Source organism: Carassius carassius, chromosome 50, assembly GCF_963082965.1.
Source record: "Carassius carassius chromosome 50, fCarCar2.1, whole genome shotgun sequence".
Lineage (NCBI taxonomy): Eukaryota > Metazoa > Chordata > Actinopteri > Cypriniformes > Cyprinidae > Carassius > Carassius carassius.
The window spans coordinates 18,771,936-18,788,409 of record NC_081804.1 but is presented as its reverse complement, the minus strand read 5'-3'; the positions used below and the strand labels follow the sequence as shown (position 1 = coordinate 18,788,409).

Genomic DNA, 16,474 nt, shown 5'->3' with positions numbered 1-16,474 from the left:
TGGGGGACTGTATATAGAGCTTAATATCATTGACAGGGTGGACTCTCATCTTTAGTGAGTATCCATTTCCACTGCCAAGCTCTGGAATAAACTACCACAAGATCTCTGTGTTATCTCTTCACTCCAGACCTTTAAAACTGCTCTCAAAATTAACCTATTTACAGTATTTCTTAATTAATTGCTTGCCCTAATTTTCTGTTCTATGCTTTTGTAACTTATCTTGTATATTGCATATTATTTACCCCCTGTCTGCTGTTTAGTTTATGTTGTATACTATCTGTTATTTACCTAATGTAAAGTGTCTCTGGGTGTTTGAAAGGCACTATATAAATAAAACAGTATCATAACTGCTAACCACCCACAACATTGTGATGGCAGGAGAATGCACAAATCACATCTTCATAAAATGCCAAAAACTAATTTCAGTTAAAGTTGGGTGATCCGGTTCTTTTGAGCAAACCATTTGACTGTTGATGATTTTAATGAACCTATGAACCTATGTTTTTAGTCATTATCCAGAGAGGTCCCATATTGCATTTTTAGTATAGTTAAATAAATAGTGGGTTAGATATTACTGTCATTACTCTTTTTAGTTATGTTAATTATGCTGTTGTAATCTAATCAATGCTATTGACTAAATAAATAAATTTGCAAGTAAGACATTATTTGAGGTTAACAATCCCAAGGGTTTAGCTGACCCTGCGTTCAAAGTTTGCAGTCTGAAAAGCCCATTTTAGGTTCATTTGAATTATCTGTGTAAAACAAAGAATATATGATTATTAGCATTACATTGGAGTTGAATACAGTAAGATAATAAAGGTTTCCGCTGTTTTCATTTGTATAAAGGCTGCATGCTGGCTTGGCTGATCGCTGTATGTGTATGTGTGAAAGCAGCACAGATGTGAGGAATATTTGAGGTTGTTAGTCCTCAGGGATAAAGAGCTGTTCATTGATCACACAGTCCAGAGGCTACAGAGACACAATCAAACACAACTACTAACCTCTGAGAGGAAGACGGAGGGTTTGTATGTGGGTGTTTCAAAGGGATAGTCCACAAAAAAAAGACAGAAATACAATTGTATTGTATTTCTGTCATTATTCACTCACCCTTATGCCATCCCAGATGTATATGACATTCTTTCTTCAAATGAACACTCACACACACAAAAATAAAAATATCAAAAAACAATCAAATCAGTCCATGTACAATGCAAGTGAATGTGCGTCCAAATTTTGACACTCCATAAAGTGCACACAACCATCATAACAGTAATCCAAACACCCACAGTGGATGAATCAATGTCTTCTGAAGTCAAATAAGCATAGCTCACAATGCCCTTAACATAAACTCAGCTTTCTCCTGAACGTGAGTACAAAAGTTGGCAAGAAGTGATGGTTTATAGTAAAAAGGTTATTGCTTTGCTTTAGCAGACATTTATTCATCCACTGGGGTCGTATGGATTACTGTCACGATGGCTGTATTTACATTTTTTTTGCATTAGAAAGGCTTTTATATTATAATAGCAGGGTTTTTTGTTTGTTTGTTTGTTTTTTGTTTTGTTTTTAGTTCTTCTTGTCATTCCAGTGATCAACCCTTACTTCACAAGAGGAAAAAATACTTTGATAACTGGTCAGTGAGGAAGCTTGAGAATGTTCTGGAAAAAGCGAGAGAAAAGCTATCTATTCAAGCAACTACTACGTTCTTCCAGCAGGACCTCATCTAACCTTCCCCAGTGTCTTATATGAAAATATACAATGAGTGAATCTCCCACTGAGATTCATATGTGTTATTTGACCACCACCAGCTCCTAATGCATGCATTTATCTATCAGTGCAATGCTCATCCTTATTGATTATTTATACGAGATTGGGGGACTGTGTTTGTGAAAACATATGCAATAATGAAAGCTTGGAAAGCGATCCGGACCCCTGCTGGGGGAAGGAGATAGACGGAGAGTAAGAGAGAGACTGACAGAAAACAAGAGATCACATACTTCTTTAATGTTAGTGGGTGACGTCTTCCAGCTAAAGCATGAAGAGAAACTGTGGTGGGAAAGGAAAACTATACTGAACTGTAGGGAAAACTGAGTGAGAAAGGAAATGGAGGGGGAGAGATGGGGAAGGGGATTTCTAAAACTTCTCTAAAACCCCCAAATCGTTGGCCAATAACATTCTGTCCTGATTTATTTGGCCAGTTTTAACCAGAAGTCCCCTTTACCCCCTCAACCTTGTGGTTTTGTCTCCACATGTGATCAGATTCTCTGGTTTACTGTGCATTAATACAAATCAAGACTGAAGCTCTGCTTCAAGACTTAGTGAGCTGCCTGGACAGCATTTTGAAGGAATAGTTTAGAGAACAATTCTCACTATTGCTTATTAGCATGCATATTACTAGCGTATTGTTTGTTTAATAGCACTTATATAGCACATATTAATGGTTTATAACAGGTTACATTTTAATTATTATAGCTTAGTTGACTCTGGATAGCAAGGTAGTTAACTATATGTTGGAAAGGTTAGATGAGTTAGGCCAGAAACATACTTTAAACAAATTATGTTTGCGTGTTAGCCTCTAGCGTCAGTTTCTACGTTACACTCATGTCCCTAAACCTCACTCCCATCCGGGTCACGGCACCACTGTAACCCCTTTGTTTACACAAGTGCTTGACATTTGCATTTGGTTGGCTTCTAGCAATGTAAGATTAACTTCATGTATCATTGCATTGCAGAATGTGTTTGCAATTGCAAGTATGTGCGCTGACCAAGCTGCATTTGCATACTTGCATTAATTGGTTAGTTCACCCAAAAACTGTATCAAGATTTTCTCACCCTCATGTCATTCCAAATTCATAAGATTTTTAATATTCAGTCATCAGTTATGCCCATTCGCTGAAAGTACACACAACCACAGTTTGGAAACTTCAAAAAGCACATTAATCGACATGAACAGATGACAGAATTTAAATTTTTGAGTGAACTGTCTCTTAATGTTTCTGCCTTTAGTATGTTTGGAGTGTTAAGACTTCGCTACCCTTCTCTTCAGAGACATTTTAAATGCAAATGTCTGTCTACTATGGCATTGAGTAACACAGGCAAATTCTCTCTTTCAGTTGATCCCCAGCCGCAGGATTCCCTGCAGAGCCAGTGCTGCGTCCGGTTCTTTTTTCGCCAGGGACAACACAGCCAACTTCCTGTCATGGTGTCGAGAGGTGGGTGTGGACGACACCTGTCTGTTTGAGTCAGATGGGCTTGGTGAGTCTTTTAAACAAATCCAGCTCTGACACAAAGAGTTATGAGTAAACAGTTGTTGGATTTTATTCACATGGAATCATCTGCTGCTTAGTGAGAGGACTTAAAGCCTGATTTATTGCAAATACTGCAGTTCAATGCGGCCATAAACACAAATTCATTTGAAGGATATTTCTGTAACGTCACATGACTTAATGCTTCTAATATGTTTGGATGATGATTAATTTGTTTTGCTCTACAGTACATACAATGCTATTATTCAGAAATATATTGAAACTTGAGAGGATGATTGACTGAAAGGGTCATTTACAAATGGAGAAGTATGTCTCTGGCTTGAACAAATAGTTTAGAAATATAAAATAATATTTAAATCATATAAAATCGTTTCCTGCATTTCTCAGAATTGTGGCATTCTAGGCACGAACTATGCTGGTGAAAGTAAGTCTTCTTCTAGCTGTATGATGTGTATGAGGACCAGATATCTCTCTGTCATGTGTCAGGGATACAAACAGTGAAGGCTCCAGCTAGATTGTTGCGCAGCTTCTGCTTCTTTATGCTTTGCTGTTCAAGACAGCTGGAGAAAATAACAAGTCTGCTGAAACAACAGAAAGACGGGCTCGGGCCATCTAGGGAGTACAGCAGGGCAGCACAGCTGAGTTTTCTGAATGCAGAAAGAATCAATTCTCTCCCTCTGGAGTAACACACAATAGAAAGTGCGTGTGAGTGTATTTTTAGTTGTGGTGAAATGTGTTGTACTATATGTAGACATATCTGTAAGAAACTCAAGCCAGAAGAGCTGCCCTAACTTCACTTTCATTTGAATATTCACAATAAACCTGCTTGGCCGCCCATGAGATTTGAAATGCAAACAGTGCAAGAAGAGATTTATCAAGCGTGTGGTGTGTTGTGCTGTAGATCTGTTCTACACACCAAAAAAAAAAAAAAAAAAACTGGTTGATCATCAAATTAGCACATCTGAATGGTGTGTAAAGGGTGTTAAAAGATGGCTTGTTTAACCAAATGTCAACTGAAAAAAAATAATCACCTTTGAAAGAGATTCTTTATTAATTTTTCTTCCTTTTCCCTCTTTAGAAATAGCTAAATGAACACATGGATGCGTTATGCTCAGGTGGGATGCTCTGAGGCTCGATGTGGAGATGATAGATTTCATGCATGTTGTGTTGTGTTGCCATCACTCAACTCACTGTTGAAAAAGAAAAAAAATACAGCATATGTTGGTTAGGTATGTTTTGAAGCATGGCAGCTGGTTTAAGATTGGTTGAGCAACTAGCTCCTGCTCAGGACTGACTTAAACCAGCTCAAACCTAACCATACCTGACCTGCATAAGCTTTTTTTTTTTCAACAGGGCTCCACTGGATCATGGGAAATGTAGTTTGTATGCTCCACAATGCCATATGAGAAGCATGTGTAGTTCAGTCACTGTTTGCTGAAAACACACTGAGAGAACATTAACTGTCAGTGAATTATGTGTGTGTCATTCTGCGGTCTCTTGGGTTCATCATTCAACCACACTGAGGGTTTTCTGTAGTTCTTTGATTTGTACAGTATGTCAGCTAGCACAAGATGCCAAAGCTAATGGGTTTTTTTGCATTTATGTTCTTCTAGTTTTACACAAACAGCAAAGAGAGGTTTGTCTATGTCTGCTGGAGCTGGGAAGAATAGCATCCAGGTAAATATGATTCAAGTTTATTTATATACCTGTAGTTTTTTTTCTCCAGCTTCACAGAAAATGGCTTGTTCCAATATTACAATCAATAAGTATTCTGTTATCTGTTTAGTATTGTCCATAGTCCTACATCTGTCTGTTTTAATATTGATCATTTTGTGTTTGTTATATTAAATCAGCATTTTGTTGATATGATATAAAGTGTGAATGGTCACTGTTGTGTCAGATATAAGGTCGAGCCACCTGGTCTTATAAAGCTGGAGAAAGAGATCGAACAGGAAGAGAAGACGCCTGAAGCTCCGCTCTCACCCATTCCTCCCACTTCTCAATCTCCATCTGCTTCTCCATCCACCTCTCCATTCAACAAGACCAACTCCAGCAAGAAAAGCACCGGCAAGCTCCTGGATGAGGCTGTGAGGAACATCTCCTCTCTCTCATATCACTCTTGTCATCTGGAACACAGTAACCTTTAGACTGACAGATGTTTATGTCTTCTATCATGAGAATTTAATCATTTCTGTCAATTTACGTGTAACATGTTCCAGGTGAAGCACATTTCTGATGATCCACCCTGTAAGTGCCCAAATAAGTTCTGCATAGAGCGACAATCACAGGGCCGTTACCGTGTTGGAGAGAAAATGCTTTTCATCAGAGTGAGTATAAAACACATAACACATAACCGTAGTCAGGCTAGATGCCATATTTACAAATCCTCAACACACTGTACATGTCGTATCTTTTTTATGTCATGTTTGATTTTCTCACACTATTGGCTAGGTTTAAGAGTTTAGAGTAGGTGGTAAACTAATTTCAAATGCAACAGAGCGTTAACATTTTAGTGCCAGTTACCGGACATTAAATTTCCGATCTGCCATGATACATACAACAACCAATGTAATAAAACTTTTTAACTGTATGACCGTTTTGGGCAAAACTGAACACAGTGTTTAGCGCCAGTCACTTCATGTGACTCATCTGAAACATATTTCATAGGCAACAAGTCTGCACGCCACAAAAACAGCATCCCTCGCAAGTGATTCCAATGATGTTGCTAAATGCATTGCTGCATTATCATTTTGCCAAAAGAAGATGTCAGAAGAACCACAATGCTGCTTACTTTGTGTCAGGAAGCACACAGGATCTCTTAGCATTTCTCGATTCATTAACTGCTGTGTGATCACTTTCATTATTCAGTTAAATGGCTTTATGGCATCCCATAACAGACTAACTGACCAAGACTGAGCAGTGAAATGGGCCTGGTTACCATGGAAACCTGTTACTTGGCAACACAGGACTAAAAGATGCTGTAGATCGGAGTTATCCTCGTGGTGTATCTGTGTGCTCAGTTGTGTTTTATTACCCTGCTCTGATGACATCACTCCCGTCATTCATAGCTCATAAGAAAGAGTGTAAATAAGAGATGAAGACTGGAATTGTGGCCAAGTCTTAGAAAAATCTAGTTGGCTGGTAAATGTTTAGTGAAATGTTGATGCCACAATTTTAAGAGTTTTGGATTTAATATTTTTGTTTTAAATTAAAATGTAATTCTAACATCTATTATAACACAGCTGATCACAATATGTTTTTGGATAACGGTGTGCTTGTGTCTTGCACTGTGGAAGGAAAATTAATGGAAAAATCACAACACTCAATGGCGGTTGTAAAGAAAACCATTTGAACACTAAACCAATTGCTGTATAATAACTTGACCAACTTGAGAACGGTCTGAACAGATGCATTAGGAATAGTTTACTCAAAAAATGTAATTTGCTGAATATACTTACCCTCAACCCATGTAAGATGTACTGTAGATGAGTTTAGTTTCTTCATCTGAACATATTTGAAAAATTAAGCATTATGTCCCTTGCTTACCAATTAAGTGAATGGGTGCCATCAGATTGAGAGTTCAAACAGCTGGTAAAAACATCACAATAATTCACAACACTACTCCAGTTGATTAAATAATATCTCAGAAGTTAAGTGAATAGCTGTTTTAAAAGTGAAAAGTCAAAATCCACCCACATATTTTTTTAGAGCTGTTTTGGTTTGGCTTGTAAACTGTGTTTGATCTGTGCATATTTCTCTCCTGATTCAGACCAGATGACTTGTTCACTGGGGGAAGCAAAATTATAGATAGAGGACTCTTATATTTTAACTGAAAGCAACAGTTTGAAGTAGAAACATCTTGATGGATTTGTTTCTTTGGACTGGAGTGGTGTGGATTACTTGTGGATTATTGTGATGTTTTTATCAACTGTTTGGACTCTCATTCTGACGGCACCCATCCACTGCAGAAGATCCACTGGTAAACAAGTGATGTAATGCTAACAATAGTTTTTAATTCAAATTAAAATCGTAACATTTATGTTTACATTTAATGTGAAGTAGTTACACTTTACATGTACTTAGTAATAACAGTATAATAAATGATTACATGCAGCTAACCATAAACCATAAAAAAGTTTATTACTATTATTATTATTATTATATATTCTCCCTGGTTACCAAGGATACGACAGTGGGAGTTAAGAGCTTGCTTGTAATGAAACTTGAATCTCAGGATGTTTGGAGCTTGAAATGTTGTCCACTGTTAGACATTCATAGCAGACAAATTAAATAGCATATCTATTTCGCTCTCTCTTTTATTTTTTCTTCAAGTTTAAATGTCAGAGCTTGGCTCTCATTTAAAACACCGACTGCAGCGATTCATCATGTTAGACCACTGCAGCTGATATTAATCCAGTCACCTGTGGAGAATCCCATTAGTCAGTGCTGGTTTATTTGCTCTCTCACTGAGAAATGAAATCACTGCTGCCCCCTATAGAGGGAAACGAACACATCTGATTGTTTCTGCACCTCACTGCATGGCACATTCAAAAAGCTCCTACCCATTCTGGGTTACCAACAACCATGCAATTGAACAGTCATGAAAGAAAATTAAATGGACTTATCTTTTTAAATCAAATTAGGCGGATGCCAACATGGGCAGGAAAAAGAGGAGGAAAAATCAGACCAAACACTCAAACTCTGTCACACTTCTGCTGTTTATGCAGTTCTGGGTCATATTTATAAATAATGTTTGACTTTCAAAAAATATAATTTTGGCACTGTTTGGCTGCCTGTTTATGTCTGTGTAAAATCTGAGCCTTGAAGGCGAACCAGTTGGGAATCACAGCCTTAGTGTATCAACAGTTCCATTATTAAACCACACCTATACATGTAATTGGTTACAAAATGTTTATTTAAATAAACACAGAGGTCCTGTTGTTCCTCTCTATCCATCTTATGACTTAAGTTACTAAAATCCTTTTCTTAGCTTATTTTTTGACAGAACGAATCCAACTGTCTTAAAGCGTGTTGCCAAGCAACCAAGGCCAGGTTAAGCAAATCTGCTTTCTCTTGTTCGTTTTCAAGTGAAATAAGAGAAACGAGTTTGTCTCAAGGACACATTCCTTTTGTGTTTGTCTTTGAAAGACCTTCCTGTTGAAATACCCATCAGATTCCCCAGATGGTTTACTATAGAGAAAGGTGTGTTTTCATTCAGTTCTCATTTAAATACACTGCGTGCTTCAGTGTGTGTCGTTTAACCTGCTGAACTTTGGTGCTCCTGAAAGAAATTGATTGTGTGTGTGATAACCTTCAACATCACAGACCTGAGCTGCTTTATAAGTGTGTCTGTGGTGTGTTCATTTAGGGGTCCTGTGGTGACTTGTAGAGTCTGATTGCTAATATATTTGTGGCTGAGTGCCTGAGGGCCACACAGACGCCCATCTGGAGAGGCTGACCTGTGAATGTCCCTCTGCCAGCCTGCTAAGAGCCTTATGCATCTTTAATATCATTCCCCTGAAGGGTTAATATGAGCTGCGGCTCACTGTTTTTGTTTATTCATTTTTCTCGTCCTCACAGATCTGTTTTTGAGCGTGTGTCTGAAGGTTATGGCTTGTTCAGCTTTTTATCCCACAGGAGAAGGTTTCTTTTTCTTTTTTTTTATTTCTCACCCTTTATGAAAGATCGTTTAGCAGCATGTGTGTTCAAGGCCGCAGAGACAGAGGTTTTTATAGGAGGATGAATCACAGCAGCATTACTCAAGTGGCATTTTTTATTGGGACTGTGATTAGCTATTATTATGTGATGGGGTTTTGTGTTTGGTGTATTCTTCAGAGCTTTCTGTGTGTGCCTTTGTTATTGGTTGGTGAAATAGGAAGATAAATAAATCAATTTAGTAAAATGTATAATTTATCTGTGAATTAAAATTGTGTTGTAAATATAAATCCAAACCAAAGATTCAACATTAAACTCACTAAAAAATGTCAGGCTCATATTTCACCATTTATCCTATTTTATTGCAATTAAGAATATAATTAACTTGAACTTTTTTTCAGTAGAATTGCATAATTAGAATAATAAGATTTAGAATAATGTTTTTCTATTCATTAAGGAAATATATGTATATATATATATATATATATATATATATATTTTTTATTTTTTTTATTTTTTTATTTTACATTACAGTATGCTGCTGAGAATGGGGTACTAAATATTGATTAATAGTCAGTATGCATATGCATACATAGTTTCTACATGCAAATATCAATTATTATTTAAATATGACCCTGACATTCATACACACACACACACACACACAAATTAATGGTTACTAAAGATATCTCAATGTGAATATGGGTTAGTAAATATATTTGATATTACGTTTCATACTACACTCTTTCTACTACAGGTTTTTTTTTGGATATGGCATAAAATAACCATTTTATTCTACATTAAGCAAGGGGACCCCTCATGGCACTAATAGTTAATAAACAAATATTTCATACATCCACACCAAAAGATGTCAGTATAGAGAATAAGACAACTGTCAGGGAAGACAAAGGAGAGACAACTCATTTGAATAATCACACAGCATTGTCTTTACAGAAGCTGTGTAGTTTCTATCTTCCAACAAATTGCTTGTTAAATTAAGCCAGTATCCCACAAACAATATATATATATTATATAATATATTATATAATCATTCATTCAAATGATTCATTCAAATCAGATGAATAATTTAAGGAACAAAGCAAGTGTCTGTCTTAATAAATGGATAATTGAATCATTGACTCATTTAAAAACACATATTACTTAAGTATATCATATCTTATAAATACTTTATAAATCATCCATACAGGGATATTTTTTACTTTCATAACTTGAATTATATAATACATTAAATTACAATAATATTGTATTAGAGACAATAAATATTGCACACTCCTAACTGGACGGTCTGGTTTTCAGTCAAATCTTGCCATTTTGTCCAGCACGCATCAGATGGTCCGTGAACAGACTATGATGGTCCATGAATACAATATATGAGACTAGTAAAACAGAAACAAAAAATTAGTTAGTGCAATTTAAAAGGGCTTATTTCCTGTATAAATGTGAATAATTCTTTTGGTGAAGAAACCATCTTGATCAGATAATCTGAGGTAATAACAGATGTTGTGACAAGGCAGTGAAGGCACTGAATTTTGACCTCTGGGGAATGTAGACACCTGAAAAAATAATTTACAGGAAATACAGCCTCTCTTCTCATGACTCACAAAGCTCTCTGCCTAGAGGGAGTTCCACAGTGGGAACCGCAGGTGACAGATAGCTAATCTAAGGGTGTGATTATGGCACCGGAGCTGTTAAAGAGTTTGATGGAGAGTCAGAACGTGTTAAAGAGTAACACGTTCTGACATACTGAAAATCAAGCCTAGTAAAAGACTATGTAGTTCATGTACTTGCATATGTAACCGTTCCCTCTTGGTTCACTCTGTGGGGGTTTGAACTGGCAATAGCAAGCGAGTCCGGCGTGCTAACGAGGATGCTAAGGACTGCAGCCAATAGCATGCCTCTTGTAGCCAGGAGATTGAGATTTGAGTGTACCAGCTGGCCTCTATTATGCTCATATCCATCCGGGTCATGGCACCACTTGTCAGTTCTAAACATTACAGTTTAAGTAACTGGTTTCCAAGTTGGATGTGCTTTGAAGTGCATCCCCTAGCATCAGTTGCTAACGCACTTATACAGGCCAGGGCATTGAAGCTTACCTGCACAGCTATCTCATTCTAGTTGGTTTTCAGTACACAAAAAGTATGTTACTTCAGACTTTGTAGACTTATATGTGACATACAGTTATGTATTAACCCAGATGCAAAGCAGGCAGTCCCATTCATTCATACAGTCGTGCATCCTGTGGTGTTAACAAACGTCAGTTTTCAAGGGGGTCAAAGAGTTCAAATGCCTGTGGCCTGTCTAAATGCATCTCACCTCCTGAGGATTGCGATCTGACCAGAGATGCTCAAAATCTAAATTCACGTACAATATATGTCTGTCTCTCTAGATGCTGCATAATAAACATGTGATGGTGCGAGTTGGTGGAGGCTGGGAGACGTTCGAGAGTTACCTGCTGAAGCATGACCCATGTCGCATGCTCCAGATATCTCGTGTAGAAGGCAAGATCTCGCCCATCTCCGGCAAATCTCCCAACATCAGAGACCTCGCGCCCGACAGCTACCTGGTAGTGGCGGCCCACTACAAAAGCAAGAAGTAAAGAAGAAATGTACTAAATAAAACAATGACTTTTAATGTAGCATTGAACTCACTGGCTAGCCATTGACACATTGACTTCCACTGGCTTTTAGAACTACCAAGTGTTAAAAGGAAAAAAAAGAAAAAATCCAAAAACCAAGTCATGATAGTGTAGATCAGCTAGTCTGTGTACAACAAAGATACAGGAGGAACCGGAATACACAAACAAGGCTGTTTTCTCGTATACCAGCTTCTTTCATTTCTTTTCTTTTTAATCTCTTTTTGTTTAACTGATTAAATATAAATTGCATAATAACCTTATAATTCAATCATGTGTATACAGAGTGAAATCGCTGGATGAATTCAAGTATTCACTTCTACCCTGGTGGCTATTCTTTTTAGTGCTTCTTATATCATCTGTATTAATGATTTTTTTTTTACTTCTTTTTATGGGGTATTATGTAAAGTTAGCTTTTTTCAAGTAATTAGTAAAGTAACTCATTACTTTTAAATATCTGAGTTACTTTCTCTAATAAGTTTTCCCATTTATTGACTGCTCTCCTATCCCCATGTTGAGAGACATTGGGAATGAGGTGCACTTCCTTCAGCCTGATTTCACTTCTGGTGTGAAAGTGCCTTAACAGTTAGCAAAATATAACTTTTTGTTTTTTTTGTTATTAAAAAACAAAAAAGCAAACCCGGTCTTAGTCTTTCCCAACACTGTTCATGCCAAACATAGGACAGAATGGGACAAAGTGTGATGTAAATGACTATATTTATTGAATGGTGGTTTGAATATCAGAAATCTCCTGCTGGGACAATCCAGTGAGCGACAGCTCTGTAGTCAAAGGAGAATGACCAGACTGGAAACCTTGGATTGCAACATCAATGCAAGACAGAAGAGCATGTCTGGATGGACAACAAATGATCTCCTGAAGTCAGCCAAGCACAGGAATCTCTTCTCATGAGTTCAATGTGTAATCCAGTCTCCACAGACAGTAACTCAGTCCAGTATTGGGTGTAATGTCACATTCAAAGCATGAATGTGCAAGCAACAAATCTGCATTGAAAGCTTTATTTCTAGTTAATAAAGTACCAGCCTCTCCAAGGACTTTTTCCAGCACCTTGTTGAATCAAGCACTGTGTGAGTTATTTGCAGTACAGTAGTGCACTGAAAAAGTTTGAGTACATCAATTACAAGACAAAAGAGATTTGACAGTTTTGCAACAAATAGTAAAAAAAATACTTTGCTGTTCAATCAAACCATTTTTATTTAAGCAATGCCTTCTTGCAGTTGTGGTACTAAAACAGTTCCTGATCTGAAAGTGTGCCACTGCCCTCTACTGGTAAACATGAAAATTGCACAACTTTGTCTGATGTTTTGTATTATTGTTATAGTGTCTGTATATTAATAACCCATTCTGAATGAACCCTGGGAAGATATTTCAATTGGTAATTTGGTTCAAATCTGTTTCCCTGTCACAAGCATTGAGTGAGTTGATGTTGGCAGAAGTAACAACTCATGAGCATAGCATATAAGAAATGCATCAAAGGCAATATGTAGAGTTCACTCGAGTGTATTCCACACTGATCACTGTAGATCAGGCTGCTACAGTCACTGCTGCACGACCCAGACACATGGATGTTGAGTTTAAATGTGATAAGTTAAGATTTTCTTAACTTAAGACAACCAAAGCCCTTCAGAAAGGATGAGAAACTGATGCGTCTGATAAGATAAAGTGATGCACATTCAATTAGGTTCATAAGAACAGCAAGTCATACAATCAACAGGCAGTGAAAGTGCTGACTTAATATCCTTCATTGTTCTTCATTATTATTATACTTCAAGTCCTAAACACTAGGAGCTTACAACCAAAACACACTGGTAACTGATGCATAAATATACTGTACATGACTAAATATGTATTAAATTATCCAAAATCCAATATAAAACATGCTTTTCAGATGTATAAATGTGTATTAAAATGACATTCAGTTAATAGAAAGGACATTGGTACAAAAGCTGCGTGTGTGAAATGATGCATAAACTTAAACTGAATAAGTTGTGGAGAAAAAAAAACACACATTAATTGCTAAAAGCACTATCCCAGAAATCCAAAAGCTTGCCCATCTTGGCATTTAAAGGGGTGTGTCCTGAATGCACTCTGGCCAGTCAGAAGGCCTGGAAGATTAGGAGTGTTGTGCAAACTCCCCTTGCTAGTGTACACTTCAAAATAAGAACCGAAAGAACAGAGTTTTAAGAATCTCTCAAGTCAGCGGGAAACACTGCAGAAGAAGGTTGACCAGTGATCTTCCCCTTAGCTTGAGTTAGCCAACCTGCCACTGGAGAGAAAGCAGATGAATTCAATAAATAAGCACAATCTGGATTTAATAAAAAAATAATCATACTGCTCTTCAAGAGTTTGGAGCATAATACAAGAAAAAAGAAATCAAAAATCATGACCTCTGAAGTGCGACATCTGATACAGACTTTTGATAAAAAAATATTTTCATGCTAGATGGTAGTTTATCATAACTCTAAGTATCTTAATTACATGTTAAATGATAATAATAATAAAAATAGGACACCAATCTGTCCGCTATTTGTGGAAAACGTGAGTAGTCTATGTACCTTTAGCCCGCCGCCTTCAGAGTTCACAGTCTGTTTCTCTGTCTCTTCTTGTTTCTTCTTTTTCCTCTCCAAGGCTTCTGGGTTTTTGATGCCTCTGTAGGTGATCTACACACAGATCAGACAAAATAAAGCTGCCACACCATACATGTTCCCAACAGTACAGTTCAGAGATGAATCAAAACATTAGAGAACAACTAGTTCAGTAGTTACAGTGTGATATTATTCAGTGCTCACATGCCATCATCATGCTGCACCGTAGACAAGCTGGGAATGTGACTACAGACCTCATCCCATCCACACTGAAATATCACTATCATCCTCACCATTACATTAGCAGAAAAAGAGCACGGTGACATTACTGTGGCAGTAAGAATCAAGCTCATTCAATGTCTGTCGTGGTGTTTCAGCTGCAGAGTGTCTGTGGACAGCAGAATGAGGATGTGAACTTACCGTGCCGCTTTAGCACCTCTATGCTTTGCCTTAAACCTCTAAGAGACAGTAAAACGGCCCAGCAATCACACATAGGCAAATTAACATCACTAGTCCATAAATCACTGGATGTTTAAAAAGGATCTCAAAATGTGAGGATCATTGTTTAGTTGTCCTAATAGTTATTTGCCAACTTGGAGAAAAAAAGAGAATAAAATACATAGGCTATATATATATATTTATATATATTTTTTTATGAAAGCACAAAGATGTAGAGCTGGACGTCATGAGAGAATGAGTTTATCAGAATAGTGATACCTATAGATTATAGCAATAAGTATGATGCAATGTGGAGCTGCTGAGACAGATATCCAGTGTTATGAATCTGATCTTATATTTGTGCTGTTGAGTCCCAATCTCTGACAGTATTTAGTAAACAGAGTATTTCTGTAGCCGTTTATGCCCATGATGTTATCAAAAGCTCTCGAAGCATCACCTCTTTCTGTCTCTTCTCTGCAGCCTCTGCTAGCTGTCTTCTCCTCGTCTCCTGTGGAAAACAAATGTTTGCAAAATCACCTCAGGATCTGCCAGCCTTCAAAACAGACAAAAATTGTAGAACCAATTCTTGACAAATATAAATTGTCAATGTATACATTTCTTAACAAAACTTGGCATCTTATTCACTTCTTCTTGTTATTATTAATTTAAAATGAATAAAAATTGTAGCAGATACAGAAAAACACACTACAGTACACTATTGTTTAAACCGCACGAAGTTGGTAATTCTATATTTCCATGTGTTTTAGTTGTTTACATTCTCTCTCTCTCTCTCTAAGAATACAGAAATGGTCCATTAAAAACATATTTAGGGAAACTTTAAAGTAAAAAAAAAAGGCTTCACACATAAAAATCAAGAAGAAAGCATACACACAGACACAAAACACCTATGCATATATATATATATATATATATATATATATATAAATAAAGATCTGGCAAAACAATATGACAACAACATTTCTGAATGTTTCCACAATAACCAAATAAACGTAACGTTTTATCAACATGTTTGTATTCTTAATGTCAGTGAAATCCATTAGGCTATGCTCTGTTTCAAGTTCAAGATTGAAATGTGAACTATAATAATTTGCATAACTTAATAAATAAATACGCTCAGGTACTCACAGGGTCTGGTGTGACTACTACATCATCCTCAGCTCCACTCAGACAGGGCAAACACATCCCCATACTGACGTTTAATGAAGCACAGGCACAAAATACAACTCTTTTCAGCCAAATGAGAGTAAATCTGAGCAGCTATGATGATGCTGTGCTCTAACAGCGCTTCTAAACCCAGCAGGAGAGCAGCTTGAACTCAACTAGCAATGTAAACAAGGCTGTGCTGAGCTACTTTAGCCAGCTACCGCTACTGAGAAGTAACCTTTACCACACTAATAGACTAATTTAACCTTCACCGAACCTCCTTCTCACGCCTCCCGACATTTGTTTTGGATGTTGTTGTGTAATTATGGCGTATTAGTTTAGCTGAAAGTGTAGCTGTCAGGATGACACCATCACAGCAGCTCCGAGGGAAGTGAAGCTCAACAGCGCCGTGCTGCTGCAAGGAAGTGACATCACTGTAGAGTTACATTAACTGATGGGGATGTGATGGTGTCACGTGGTTGTACCATTATACTTGGGTACTGAATGATTACCGTGATAGTTCAAAGAACACCATGGAAATACCGCAGCAACATAAGAGACTATAATAATCCGATATAATAGGAATAGCATGGAAATTACTAACAAAATAATATTTATTGCATAGTAATCATTATGCAACTGTAATATATTATTTACATTTGAAATAATAATAATTATTATAATTGACGAATAGTAA

At 37.0% G+C, this 16,474-nt stretch overlaps 2 protein-coding genes across 4 annotated transcripts in view; one reads left to right on the top strand and one right to left on the bottom strand.

The window, feature by feature from the left end:
• The window catches only part of LOC132133742 (growth arrest-specific protein 2-like), a 31,062-nt gene extending 19,027 nt beyond the window's left edge, over window positions 1-12,035 (top strand). For both annotated transcript variants that reach the window (XM_059546676.1, XM_059546675.1), the window contains 5 exons: window positions 3,111-3,252; window positions 4,877-4,940; window positions 5,164-5,350; window positions 5,483-5,590; window positions 11,326-12,035. In XM_059546676.1, the coding sequence (XP_059402659.1) occupies window positions 3,111-3,252; window positions 4,877-4,940; window positions 5,164-5,350; window positions 5,483-5,590; window positions 11,326-11,535 (711 nt within the window). In that variant the 3' untranslated portion in view covers window positions 11,536-12,035. The remainder of the gene's footprint in view (window positions 1-3,110; window positions 3,253-4,876; window positions 4,941-5,163; window positions 5,351-5,482; window positions 5,591-11,325) is intronic.
• A 724-nt stretch (window positions 12,036-12,759) lies between these two features.
• LOC132133743 (small VCP/p97-interacting protein-like) lies at window positions 12,760-16,208 on the bottom strand. Of its 2 annotated transcripts, none has more exons than XM_059546677.1 (5): window positions 16,050-16,208; window positions 15,760-15,823; window positions 15,071-15,121; window positions 14,146-14,250; window positions 12,760-13,856 (listed from the first exon to the last, which is right to left on the bottom strand). In XM_059546677.1, exons 2-5 carry the CDS (start codon window positions 15,820-15,822, stop codon window positions 13,842-13,844), a joined length of 234 nt encoding a protein of 77 aa, XP_059402660.1. In that variant the 5' UTR covers window position 15,823; window positions 16,050-16,208; the 3' UTR covers window positions 12,760-13,841. The 2 variants fall into 2 exon arrangements, with proteins under 2 accessions (XP_059402660.1, XP_059402661.1); XM_059546678.1 differs by adding an exon at window positions 14,596-14,633 and having other exon boundaries at window positions 13,836-13,856; window positions 15,760-16,208.
• Between the last annotated feature and the right edge of the window lie 266 nt (window positions 16,209-16,474).

Coding starts and splice junctions, on each gene's coding strand:
- LOC132133743 (XM_059546677.1), bottom strand. CDS start 15,822: ATGGGGATGTGTTTGCCCTGTCTGAGTGGAGCTGAGGATGATGTAGTA. Junction 15,122..15,759: donor TAGTAGTCACACCAGACCCT/GTGAGTACCTGA, acceptor TGTTTTCCACAG/GAGACGAGGAGAAGACAGCT. Junction 14,251..15,070: donor CAGAGAAGAGACAGAAAGAG/GTGATGCTTCGA, acceptor ATCTGTGTGTAG/ATCACCTACAGAGGCATCAA.